Source organism: Myotis daubentonii, chromosome 10, assembly GCF_963259705.1.
Source record: "Myotis daubentonii chromosome 10, mMyoDau2.1, whole genome shotgun sequence".
NCBI lineage: Eukaryota > Metazoa > Chordata > Mammalia > Chiroptera > Vespertilionidae > Myotis > Myotis daubentonii.
The window spans coordinates 58277897-58291149 of NC_081849.1; the positions used below are offsets into that span (position 1 = coordinate 58277897).

The following is a 13253-nucleotide window of genomic DNA, read 5'->3' on the forward strand; positions in this document are numbered from 1 at the left end:
GTTTAATGAGGGATGAAAAGAAGCAATGAAGTTATAATTTAAGCATACAAGCAAAAGCCAAGCTGTAATGTGTACCTCTCTGACCATATATTTTGCATGCATATATCTCCATCTCTAACACCAGCATCATCTCCTTACTTTTAATTGGTCTCCCACATCCACTATTGTCTCCCCTCCATTCTATTTTCCATAGAGCAGCGTGATTTTTTTAAAAATACAAATGTGATAGTACAAAATAAAAGCTTTAAATATCTTTCAATAACTCCATTGATCTTAGGCCTGAGCACAAATTCCTTCTCTAAAATCTTACATACCCGGAATACTGCTTACTCCCTTATCATCACCTGTTCCACCCTCTTCCTTCCCTTCTGTTCTGCACACTCTCCGGCTTTCTTTCCATTTCTCAAACTTGAGTATGCCTTTTCTTATCTCAGTGCCTCTGGACAATCTATCCCCTCTGACAGGTTTGCTCATCCCTACCCACTCTCCACAAATTCCCCTTCTTTCTCACACATTCAACTGACAATTCTCACTTTTACTTAATTCATCTAAAACATCAATTCCACATGTCAGCCTTTGTTGACCCTCTCCCTTTGCTTTATTCCTTCAGATCAGGTCTGGATCTCTGGTGATACATTCTTTTCTTTTCTTTTTTAAATCTTTATTGTTCAGATTATTTCAGATGTTCCTCTTCTCCCCCCGCCCCCCACCCCGCATAGCTCCCCTCTACCCGGTTCCTTATAGCACAGAAATTTTCATATTTTATAGCACTTACAACAAGCATGTCAAACTCGCGGCATGTGGCCCACAACAAATATTTTTGTGGCCCAGCCACTATCAACACTAATAAAAGAGAAAAATGGTAATTGGTGTACGAGCTACCCTTTTCATTGGCTAATCAGGGCTATATGCAAATTAACTGCCTACTAAGATTGGCAGTTAACTGCCAACAAGATGGCGGTTAATTTGCATATGTAGGCACAATGCAGGGAGGCGAAAGGGAAAGCAGGAAGAAGCCCCCTGCCACTGACAGTGATCGGAAACCCAGGGGGGAGCTAAGAGCTGGGGGGCAGGGCAAAGGCGGCCCTGGGGCCGCCTTTGCCCTGCCCCCCAGCCATGATCAGAGAATCAGGTGCCTTTTCCGCCCTGGCCAGTGATAGCAGGAAGTAGGGGTGGAGCCAGCGATGGGAGCTGGGCACTGTCGAAGCTGGCAGTCCCAGGAGCTAGGAGTCCCTTGCCTGGGCCTAAAGCGAAGCCCACGATCGTGGGGCCGCTGCAGCTGCAGGTCCCCGCTGCCCGGGCCGGACGCCTAGGCCAGAGGCGTCAGGCCTGGGCAAGGGGCCGATCCTGCGATTGGAGGGTGATGGGGGTCAACGCCTGAGGGCTCCCAGTATGTGAGAGGGGGCAGGCTGGGCTGAGGGACACTCCCCCACACACACACCCAGTGCACGAATTTCGTGCACCGGGCCCCTAGTCTACACTAATAAAAGAGAAAAATGGTAATTGGCATACGGCGCTACCCTTTTCATTGGCTAATCAGGGCTATATGCAAATTAACTGCCAACTAAGATGGCAGTTAACTGCCAACAAAGATGGCGGATAATTTGCATATGTAGGCACAATGCAGGGAGGCAAAAGGGAAGGCAGGAAGAAGCCCCTGCCACTGACAGTGATCGGAAACCCAGGGGGGAGCTAAGAGCTGGGGGGCAGGGCAAAGGCGGCCCTGGGGCCGCCTTTGCCCTGCCCCCCAGCCATGATGGGAGAATCAGGTGCCTTTTCCGTCCTGGCCAGTGATAGCAGGAAGTAGGGGTGGAGCCAGCGATGGGAGCTGGGCACGGTCGAAACTGGCAGTCCCGGGAGCTAGGGGTCCCTTGCCTGGGCCTAAAGCAGAGCCCACGATCACGGGGCCGCTGCAGCTGCGGGTCCCTGCTGCCCGAGCCGGAAGCCTCAACCAGAGGCGTTAGGCCTGGGCAGGGGCGGAGCCTGCAACCGTGGGGAGTTGGGGGTCCCCTGCCCAGGCCTGACACCTCTGCCGGAGGCCTCAGGCCTGGACAAGGGGCCGATCCGGTGATTGGTGATCGGAGGGTGATGAGGGTCAACTCCTCTGGCCGAGGCATCAGGCTTGGGTGGGGGGCGGAGCCGGGGATTGGGGGGATATGATGGTCCCCTTGCCCAGGCCTGAAGCCTGGGTCAGAGGCGTCAGGCTTGGGTGGGGGGTGGAGCAAGCGATCAGAGGGAGATGGGGGTCCCCTCCCCAGCATGATTCCTGGGCCAGAGGCCTCAGGCCTGGGCGGGGGTCAGAACCAGTGATCGGGGGGAGATGGGGGTCCCCTGTCCAAGCCTGACGCCTCTGACCCAGGCTTCAGGCCTGGGCAAGGGGCCAATCAGGCGATTGGAGGGTGATGGGGGTCTACGCCTCTGGCCAAGGCATCAGGCCTGGGCAAGGGGCAGAGCCAGCAATCAGAGGGGTCTGGGGGTCCCCTGCCCAGGCCTGACGCCTGGGCCAGAGGCATCAGGCCTGGGCTGGGGGCAGAACCAGTATGGGGGAAAATGAGGGTCCCCTGCCCAGGCCTGACGCCTCTGTCAGAGGCGTCAGGCCTGGGCAAGGGGCCGATCCTGCAATTGGAGGGTGATGGGGATCAACGCCTGAGGGCTCCCAGTATGTGAGAGGGGGCAGGCTGGGCTGAGGGACACTCCCCCTCCACCCACCCAGTGCACGAATTTCGTGCACCGGGCCCCTAGTGACAGTATATAAGAAAATTTCGTAACTTAATTTTTATAATATCCTGCTATACATAATTATTAATAACAAACTACAAAGTTCGCTAATGACTGATTACTATAATCGTGTTGCATTCATTTCCCTTACGTGACTATGCTCAGGTTCACCATTTCCACTAATACTAGCAGCGAATATTTTAGCAGCTGATTGCCATGTCATTAGTCTTGTACTGACTTGTTTGGTGTGCGCCACAGGAAGTATTTCACTTTTGGAGAACAAAAAAAAATAGGTTTATTTGCATTATGCTTATTAATTTGTGCAATTATTCAGTGTCTGGTAAGTTAATGTTCAAGAAAAAAATATTAATTTTTATTAAAATGTTCTATTATTTTGTTAACGATTATTCATTTATTTCAGGCAATTAAAAATTTTATTCAGCATGTCTCTATCGAAATAAACCTACGTTTCTCTAAAAATTGAATCTTTTTTTTGTGTGTGGCCCACATAGACTTAAATCTTGTTTATTTGGCCCGTGTTAGCCTTTGAGTTTGGCATGCTTGACTAAACTGCAGTTAAATAACTCAATTGCTTGAAATAAATTCAATTACTGAGGTAAAAATCTAGGAAAGTCAGGGACTTCTATTCTGTGATCATTTTATTCACAATGGTATCCCTGATGGCTAAGTAATGTATTGAACATCTGGAAACACTCAATACATATTGATTTAATGATCCCTCTTTCAAGGTCAAATCTGTCTTTTCAGGGTCAGGTGCTTGAAAAATAGCACAAGACACATACAACAGTTGCTTCTTTACTCCTTACAGTTCTGAAATAAAACATAAACTAAGCATTTTTTTGCCTCTTGAAATCCCTAAGCTACTTCATGCTAATGCCTAATAAGGGCAATGAATGTCCCAAATATGTGGGCTGCGAATGAGCTGATATAAATTACTTCACTGGTTCTATCTATTCTAAGCAGTGTACAGCTTATCATCCCACAACCACACATAAAAAAACACACCTCCAAAATCAACAAATTTATGTAAAAAGCACTGGACATATACAAACACATACATGTACACACACCCACACACATATCCTTAATTAAAGAAAGGTTCATCATTTCATTAGTTGTGAAATTCAGCAAGTCACATAACTCCCCAAGGTTTGTTTTCTCTAAGGACATTCAGGGTTTTAATTAGGGGCAATCAGGTTGGCAGGCAGAGGCGTTTTGGGATGATCAGGCAGGTAGGCGAGCAGGTAGGAGCCAGTGGTCCTGGATTGTGAGAGGGATATCGGGAAACCGGCAGTCGGACATCCCCCAATGGGTCCCGGATTGGAGGGTGCAGGCTGGGCTAAGGAGGCCCTGCCACCCATGCACCAGGCCTCTAGTATTGTAGTTTAAATACGATTAAATAATAAACAGTATTTAATTGGAGAAAGAAACAGTATAGGAATGAGCAAAGGCGATGGAATGAACATGGTATATGGAAGAGTCATTGTGTAGACTTGCCTGACTAGAGAAGTGGGTGATCGTTTGGCAGTAAAGGCAATCTTCACATTCTTGGCAGAATACTTTCCTGGAAAAGGTCCTTTTGTCAAAATGATAAAAGTAAATACTGACTTTCCCATAGAAATAATCCTATTATAAACCTAATGCTACATATTTGTTCAGAGAAATGACTACTAAGACCTTATTTAAAAACAGTTAAGAATGTCACAGTACACTATTTACTGAACAGTGTATGTGTGTGTGTGTGTGTGTGTGTGTGTGTATATATATATATATATAGAGAGAGAGAGAGATTTAAAGATACATTAATCAATAAAGGATATAATAACCAATCACATAAAATTAAAATAATATGTATTAATTTCCTATATAAGGCTTTTTTATGTAGAAAAATCAGATATTTTTAAAAAAATATCATTAGCGTAGTAAAATTCATAGTTTTTCTGGGTAGATTTCAACAAGTATTTTTGAGGAGATGTTGATAAAAGTTTAATTCCACTAAAAGATTTTTGAATCAATTGACCTACAGGCATGTTTCATGGAAAGCAGTGGCCTATCTATGAAAGAAGAAATTTCTTCCTCCTTGAGCCACTGAATCAGGCATAACTTCCCCCTCATAATTCACTATAAGAAAGTAAATACATAAACCTAAAAAAATAAATAAGAAAATAAAATACAGAAACCTTTGTTTCCATCCTTCTAGAGTACTTGAGAAACTACTTTGTTACAATGTCAAAAGCGTCAACCTGAAATTCAATTTGAGTCAAATTTTAAAGGCACAGAATTATAAGCTTGCTGCTAAATTAAAAGAATACCCCTTCTTCCAACACCTCAATTCACTCATAAATACTATGTTACATATCTCTAGAGTACCTTTGTTTCCCTTTTAAAACCTATAAGGATTTAGTTATAAAATAAACTGATTTTTTAACAACACTATAAAGTATATGATAGTCTAACCACTATGCTGTACACCTGAAATTAATACAAAATAATAGTGAATAAAAAAGAAATAGAGCTGAAGATCATTTTTATTTATATTTTTGTTTTCTTTTTTTAAAATATATTTTTATTGATTTCAGAGAGGAAGGGAGAGGGAGAGATAGAAACATCAATGATAAGAATCATTGATTGGCTGCCTCATGGATGTCCCCTACTGGGAATTGAGCCCATAACCCTGACATGTGCCCTTACCTGGAATCGAACCATGACCTCCTGGTCCATAGGTGGATGCTCATCCACTGAGCCACACTGGTTGGGCTATATTTTTTGTTTTCTAGATAAAACCACCAAAGCCATGTTCCCACAAAATAAGTATACAAGAGTAGAAGAAATTTTGTTGTATCACTAACAATGAGTTTTTGAACTCCTTTCAACTTACGCATCCAAATCACAGTTATATTTCATCAAAATTTAGTTTTAGTAATATATGAGCTGATAATCTGATTAGGTCCTCCTCTAATTTTGTTGAAATTAAGGAATGAAAACCACCTGACTTCCAACTGGATTTGTTATGGAGTCATTATTTATACCCCTTATTCTTTACTTTTAGGGACCTTGTTGAATATGATATACTCAGAAAGGACTGGAAAACAGAAATATTAATTTTAAGACACTTTTGCCAATTCAATACTTTTAATAAAATGCTTTTATTTCTCAAAGAAAAAATAAAAGATTAGTGTACTATGTCTTCTATGTTTGAGGTCAAGCATACTATCTGACCATGTAGGAATATAATGAAATGTTTAAATAAACTTTATCATCCTACTTTAAGGTCTCCTAATAAAATAGACTAGAGGAGTGCTTAATCCCAAAGTCAATTAAATCTAATTATCAACCCTATACACCAGGGGTCCTCAAACTACAGCCCGCGGGCCACATGCAAATACAAATATTGTATTTGTTCCCGTTTTGTTTTTTTTACTTCAAAATAAGATATGTGCAGTGTGCATAGGAATTTGTTCATAGTTTTTTTTAAACTATAGTCCGGCCCTCCAACGGTCTGAGGGACAGTGAACTGGCCCTCTGTTTAAAAAGTTTGAGGACCCCTGCTATACACTATAAAAAATAATTCCCCTGTTTCCTCAAAAAGTTAAAAATAGAACTCCCATTTGACCCAGTAATCCCACTTCTAGAACTATATCCCAAGAAACCAGAAACACCAATCAGAAAGGATATATGCACCCCTAAGTTCATAGCAGCACAATTTACAATAGCTAAGATTTGGAAACAGCCTAAGTGCCTAATAGCAGATGAGTGAATTAGAAAACTGTGGTACATCTACACAATAGAATACTATGCTGCTATAAAAAGAAGAAACTTTTACTATTTGCAACAGCATGGATGGAATTGGAGAGCATTATGCTAAGTCAGTGATGGTGAACCTATGACACGCGTGTCAGAGGTGACACCCGAACTCATTTTTTTGGTTGATTTTTCTTTGTTAAATGGCATTTAAATATATAAAATAAATATCAAAAATATAAATCTTTGTTTTACTATGGTTGCAAATATCAATAAATTTCTATATGTGACACGACACCAGAGTTAAGTTAGGGTTTTTCAAAATGCTGACACGCCGAGCTCAAAAGATTCGCCATCACTGTGCTAAGTGAAATAAGCCAGTCCGAGAAAGATAAATATCATATGATCTCACTCATATGTGGGATATAATGATCAACATAAACTGATGAACAAAAATAGATCCAGAGATTGACTCCCACCCACAAACTCCCACCACTGAACAGACTGTCTAACCTCAGAGAGAAGGCAGGGGAGACGGGGTTGTTAGAGATCAACCAAAGGACTTGTATGCGTGCATATTAGCATAACCAATGGACACAGACACTGGGGCGGTGGGGGCTTATTCTCAGGGGTGGGAATGGCGGGGGGGGGGGGGGAACCAACTGGGAAAAAGGAGACACATGTAATACTTTAAACAATAAAAAAATAATTAAAAATTAAAGAAAGAAATAACTCCCCAAATGGTATTCTAAATGTGGGGTGTGACAGGGATATGTGAGTGTTTTGAGTAGGAGGTATGATTAGAAACAAACAAATCAAGATCAGTACCCACCTGACCTGGGAATCTTTAGTATGTTAGAACTGAATGGGATCTGAAATAATTACCATAAACCCCGATTAGTGCAGAGCCAGAAGTTAATTTACTTAGTCTAGATTACATAGTGAGATTAAGACTTTTTGAAAGAGGACACAGGGAAGGCCAAGAAACATGAAAACATGCTCAAAGTCACTAAGCATCCGAGAGATGCAAATCAAAACGACAATGAGGTACCAGCTCACACCTATCAGAATGGCTATCACCAACAAATCAACAAATGACAAGTGCTGGTGACGATGTGGAGAAAAAAGAACCCTCATGCACTGCTGGTGGGAATGCAGACTGGTGCAGCCACTGTGAAGAACAGTATGGAGTTTCCTCAAAAAACTAAAAATGGAACTTCCATCTGACCCAGTGATCCCAATACTAGGAATATATCCCAAGAAATCAGAAACACCAATCAGAAAAGATATTTGCACCCCTATGTTCATAGCAGCACAATTTACCATAGCTAAGATTTGGAAACAGCCTAAGTGCCCAACAGCAGATGAGTGGATAAAAAAACTGTGGTACATTTACACAATGGAATACTATGCTGCTGTAAAAAGGAAAGAACTCCTACCATTTGCAACAGCATGGATGGACTTGGTAGCATTATGCTAAGCGAAATAAGTCAGTTGGAGAAAGATAAATATCATATGATCTCACTCATTTGTGGAAAATAATGAACAACATAAACTGATGAACAAAAACAGATCCAGAGACGCAGAAGCATAGATCAGACCGTCAAACCTCAGAGAGAAGGCAGGGGAGGGTGGGGGTAAGGGAGAGAGATCAACCAAAGGACTTGTATGCATGCATAAAAGCATAACCAATGGACTCAGACACCAGGGGGGTGAGGGCATGAGTGAGGGGAAAAAGGGGGTAGCGAGGGGGAGGGGTAATGGGGGGTAAGGACACATATGTAATACCTTAATCAATAAAGAACATTAAAAAAAAAAATAAACAACCAACAGGGTTCCTAATTTTCAATTTAGTGTTTTCTCTACTAACACCTCAACAACATGAAACTTCCTGACTCATAATTTTTTTTTAAATGGTGGAAATGCAGAAAAATGTAAGGATGCAGCTTTAGCTAACCACATTAAAGAAATGGTACTTAGCGCTCTACACCACCACATAAAAAGTCTAGTTCTATGTCCCAATGCTTCAAAGAAGTCAAATATCTTGACGACCTGGACCTCAGTATATAATGAACAACTTAGGTAGAGGAAACACATGAAGCACACTCCCTACTTTAGGGGTTGAATATAAAGAACACACAGCTGAAAGCCATACATGAGCTACAAGAAAAGGAAAAAATAACCTGGGGCTAAGGGTGCATCCTCTTCAGTATAACATATAAAAGTCTTAAAAAATTGAATTAGCCCTAACTGGTTTGGCTCAGTGGATAGAGCATCGGCCTGTGGACTGGAAGGTCCCAGGTTCGATTCCGGTCAAGGGCATGTACCTTGGTTGCGGGCACATCCCCAGTAGGGGGTGTGCCGGACACAGCTGATCGATGTTTCTCTCTCATCGATGTTTCTAACTCTCTATCCCTCTCCCTTCAATTTATGTTGATATTCTGTAATTGTTTCTCCAAGGTGATAAATAAATATAAATATTAAGTTCTAAATTTTTTCTAAGTATAAGCCCTTTTTAAAAAAATGAAATCTATGGAAGCACTCAATAGGGTAAAAAAAGTTTTGCATACATTTTCAGGTCTTCATGAGCCCCTGGTCAATAACCCTATATAAGATTATTATGTGAAGGATAAGGGTGATAACTTATGCTCTTGTCGTATGCTTCCCAGTGCATAGCAGAAAGCACAGAACAAGATTAAGAAATATTGGAATGATTGTAAAAAGTCCATTTTCTTGATATTGACATTGGAAACAGTCAAGAGTTTCTATTAAGATGAACATTTTAGCAGTAATAAAAAAATGATGAAAAGAAGAAAGGACAAATGATAGACAAATATAAAGTAATTCAGCCCCACCGGTTTGGCTCACTGGTTGAGCATTGACCTATGAACCAGGAGGTCACAGTTCAATTCCTGATCAGGGCACATGCTTGTGTTTCAGGTTCAATTTCCAATAGGGGGCATGCAGGAGGCAGCTAATCAATGATTCTCACTCATCACTGATCGTTTCTCTCCCCTCTCTGAAGTAAATAAAAATATATTATAAAAAATAAAACCATTCAGAGAGAAGGCACAAACAACTGCAGAGCCTTACTGTATGCTAGGAGCTTTATTTCATATTATTTTTAGCCTGAAAATAGCCTCTAAAGTAGTTATTATCAGTCTTTTAGAAGACAAAACCATGGCTTATAAGAAGCTGATTAATTTGCCCAAAGCTTAAGGCCAATGAAAAAGCAAAAAGATAAATTCAGATCAATCTAGGATGGAAGAAATCTGGCTCTTAGCCTGTAATCGCCCAATTATTTAGTTTGATAGCATAGACTGATACAGAAAGGGGAAAAATTATGACATGAAGTTTAAGGAAAAGGGATTGGGGAATCAAAAATAGGAAAAGCAGTGCAAAGAGAGGAAAGAAAGGTGGGGAGACAAAGATGAATAATCTAGATCGTGATATATCTGATAGGGAATGGGGGGAAACAAGAACACTGGACTAAGAACAATCTAATGATAATTCTTCCTGTGTCCCTAACTAACCAGTTAATCTTTCTGGACCTTAGCTTCTTGATTTATAAAATTGTAGATGCTGGATGGCATAACAACTTAAATTTCTAAATTCTTTCACAATTTTCAAAACATTTCACAAGTATTGTTTTCATTATATTTCAGAGAACAGGAATTTGGTTTTACTATTGTATCCACAACACCTGGTTGGTACAAAATAGGCACAAAATACTAGCTGAAATATGAATTTGATCCTGACAATAACCCTGTGAGGAATACAGAACAGGGTAGGTAGTATTATGCTAATTTTACATACTAGAGGCCTGGTGCATGAACTTCGTGGGGAGGGAGGGCGGGGCGGGGGAGAGGGGAGAGACACACAGGCAGAGGTGTCCCTCAGCCCGGTCTGCACCCTCTCGCAATCCAGGGACCACTGGCTCCTAACTGCTCACTTGCCTGCCTGCCTGCCTGATTGCCCCTAACCACTCTACCTACCTACCTCATCGCCCCTAACGGCTCACCTGCCTGCCTGGATCGCCCCTAACCACTCTGCCTGCCTGATCACCCCTAACTGTCTCTGCCTCGGCCCCCACCGCTGTGGCTGCGTCTAGAACAGCGGTTCTCAACCTGTGGGTCGTGACCCTTTTGGGTGTTGAACGACCCTTTCACAGGGGTCGCCTAAGACCGTTGGAAAACACAGATATAATTACATATTGTTTTTGTGATTAATCACTATGCTTTAATTATGTTCAATTTGTAACAATGAAAATACATCCTGCATATCAGATATTTACATTACGATTCATAACAGTAGCAAAATTACAGTTATGAAGTAGCAACGAAAATAATTTTATGGTTGGGGGTCACCACAACATGAGGATCTGTATTAAAGGGTCGCGGCATTAGGAAGGTTGAGAACCACTGGTCTAGAAGGATGTCCGGAATGATGTCCAGAAGGTCATTCGGCTGCCCCATCTAATTAGCATATTATGCTTTTATTATTATATTATAGATGAGAAATACCAATATTCAAAGAGTTTAAAATACTTGCTCATAGTTCCACAGAAAAGGGATAGAAGAGGATGCAAACACAAGTCTTTCAATTACTAGTTCAAAGTTCTTTCCATGTCAATAATTTGCTACATTTTAATATACTCTTAGGCAGTCAGACACAAGAATAATGAACTCTTCTTGTTCCCACCCTTTTGAAGAAAAATCATTAGGATATTGTTACTACAGAAAGCAGTAAATGACTGAAAGAATACCAACCACTCACTAGTGTTACATATGTAAAATAAAGGAGATCAAACTCAATTTCTGACCTTCTTTGATTACCCTTTCTTTTCTGTGTTCCACAATGAGTCTACACTCATATTTAGAGCTGGCTACTTTGCAAATGTTTGGTGTTAAATATAAGGGAGACGTTCAAACCTATCTCAACAAGTAAGGTTATTGTTCAAGCCATAAGCCTTATAGCAGGCCTCCCTAAGATTGAGGAATTAACCTCCCACTCTCAAGCTTAGAATCAACTGAGTTACAGAGGAAAAGTCTTGACAGAGCAGACGAGCTGGAAAAATCGCTATGTGCAGAGTGGGTTGTAGAGCCAATGAGGCCTGAAACTTTGCTAGAGGCAAAAATGACAATACTGAAGCTGTCCTACTTTGGGTACATCATGAGAAGACAGGGTTCTTTGGGAAAGATAATAATGCTAGGAAAAAGAGAAGGCAGTAGCAAAAAGGAAGACCAAATATGAGGCGGACTGACTGCATAAAAGAAGGCATGAGTCTACAGGAGCTGAGTCGGAATGTTGAGGACAGGACATTGTCGATTTCACTCTTTCACAGTGTTCCCAAAAGTCAGAGCCCACTCAAAGGTAAGGCAGCTAACATACATTTAACAGAGATAAAAACACAGTAAGAGTCCTAGGGGGGAAAAATCTCCAAGATTCTCAAAAATGTATTTCAATAATCTAAGTGAGAAAAAAGAAGGATTGGCTAGAAAATAACTTTCAGATTTGAGTGTACTCATGGCCATGACATGCAGCCTAAGGACTTGATGATACAGGTTAGTAAGAAAATCTTTATGTGTATTGGGAAGCAAAATCTTTGATAAAAATAAAAAAATAAAATGATTGTAAACTCAAAGAAAAACAAATCCTTTCTTTCAAAAGTAAGTAATTTCTGGGTATGAAATGGCCCCTTCAAAAAATCAATTACAAGGATATAAACCAAAATATTTTGTTATATGGGAGATACTATACAAGTGGCTGTATCTTAAAGCAAAATCACCAAAACACACTTCTCTCCTATAAACAAGTAATAAACTGAATAGTCTCCAATAACTTAGGCTCTTTTGGTTTCTTCTTTCATTAAGAGGACTTCCATTAGGTATATGCCAAAAGTAAGAAAAACTAATTTCCTCAGCACTCAAATAAAACAGAGTATCTGGGTAAGGAGGAACAAATTATCAATAAGGGGGGTGAAAGACTTTGAAACATGACTGGAACCCAGGAAGAAACAGACCTAGAGACTAAGAGAACAGGGCTTAATCAAAATAAACATTCTGTAAATGTAAAGATTAAATTTAAAGGAATAATTTAAAGGTTTTTAGGGTTCTAATTCTATAATCCAAGTTATCTATAATCTACTTTTCAACTTACCTTTTAATACAATGGACCCTTAAACAACATGGGTTTGAATTGCACAAGCCTACTGATATGCAGATTTTTAAAAAAACTGTACAGTACTAATAATGTAATTTCTCTGTTATGATTTTCTTAATAACATCTCTTTTCTATAGTTTTATTGTAAAAATATCTACAATAATAGATAAATATGTAAATTTACTGTACCTCCACGACGCCCACAGCCAATCAGGAGGGAATATGCAAATTACAGGACAAAGATGGTGGTGGCCACGGAGCCAGCTGGAGCGGGCTGGAGGCTTGGGTTGCCCCCGGCAACCCAAGCTTCCTGTCTGCCCTGGCCGGCCGCTGAAGGAGGGGCCTGTGGGCAGCGGCCAGGGAGCCAGCCTGAGTGCACAGGAGGCTTGGGTTGCCTGGGCCAGCCACTGAAGGAGAGGCCTGCACACGACCCTCAGCCCCTCACCCAGGCTGGCCACGCCCCCATGGGGTGAGGGTCCCCGATGGGGAGCGTGGCCAGCTTGAAAACAGCCCTCAACCCCTCACCCAGGCTGGCCATGTGTCCCCAGTGGGGACCCCCACCCCAATGGGGGCATGGCTGTCCTGCAAACCACCACAGGCCCCTCGCCCAG

The 13253-nt window shown here is 41.5% G+C and overlaps 1 protein-coding gene across 5 annotated transcripts in view; it reads right to left on the bottom strand.

Annotated features, from left to right (window-relative positions):
* SNX13 (sorting nexin 13) overlaps positions 1–13253 on the bottom strand; it is a 103673-nt gene that overhangs the window by 57878 nt on the left and 32542 nt on the right. Inside the window, exon 3 of one of the 5 annotated variants that reach the window (XM_059712489.1) lies at positions 4237–4303. The exons of the other annotated variants lie outside the window; for them this stretch is intronic. Within the exon in view, the coding sequence (XP_059568472.1) occupies positions 4237–4303 (67 nt within the window). The remainder of the gene's footprint in view (positions 1–4236; positions 4304–13253) is intronic. 5 annotated transcript variants of the gene reach the window in all.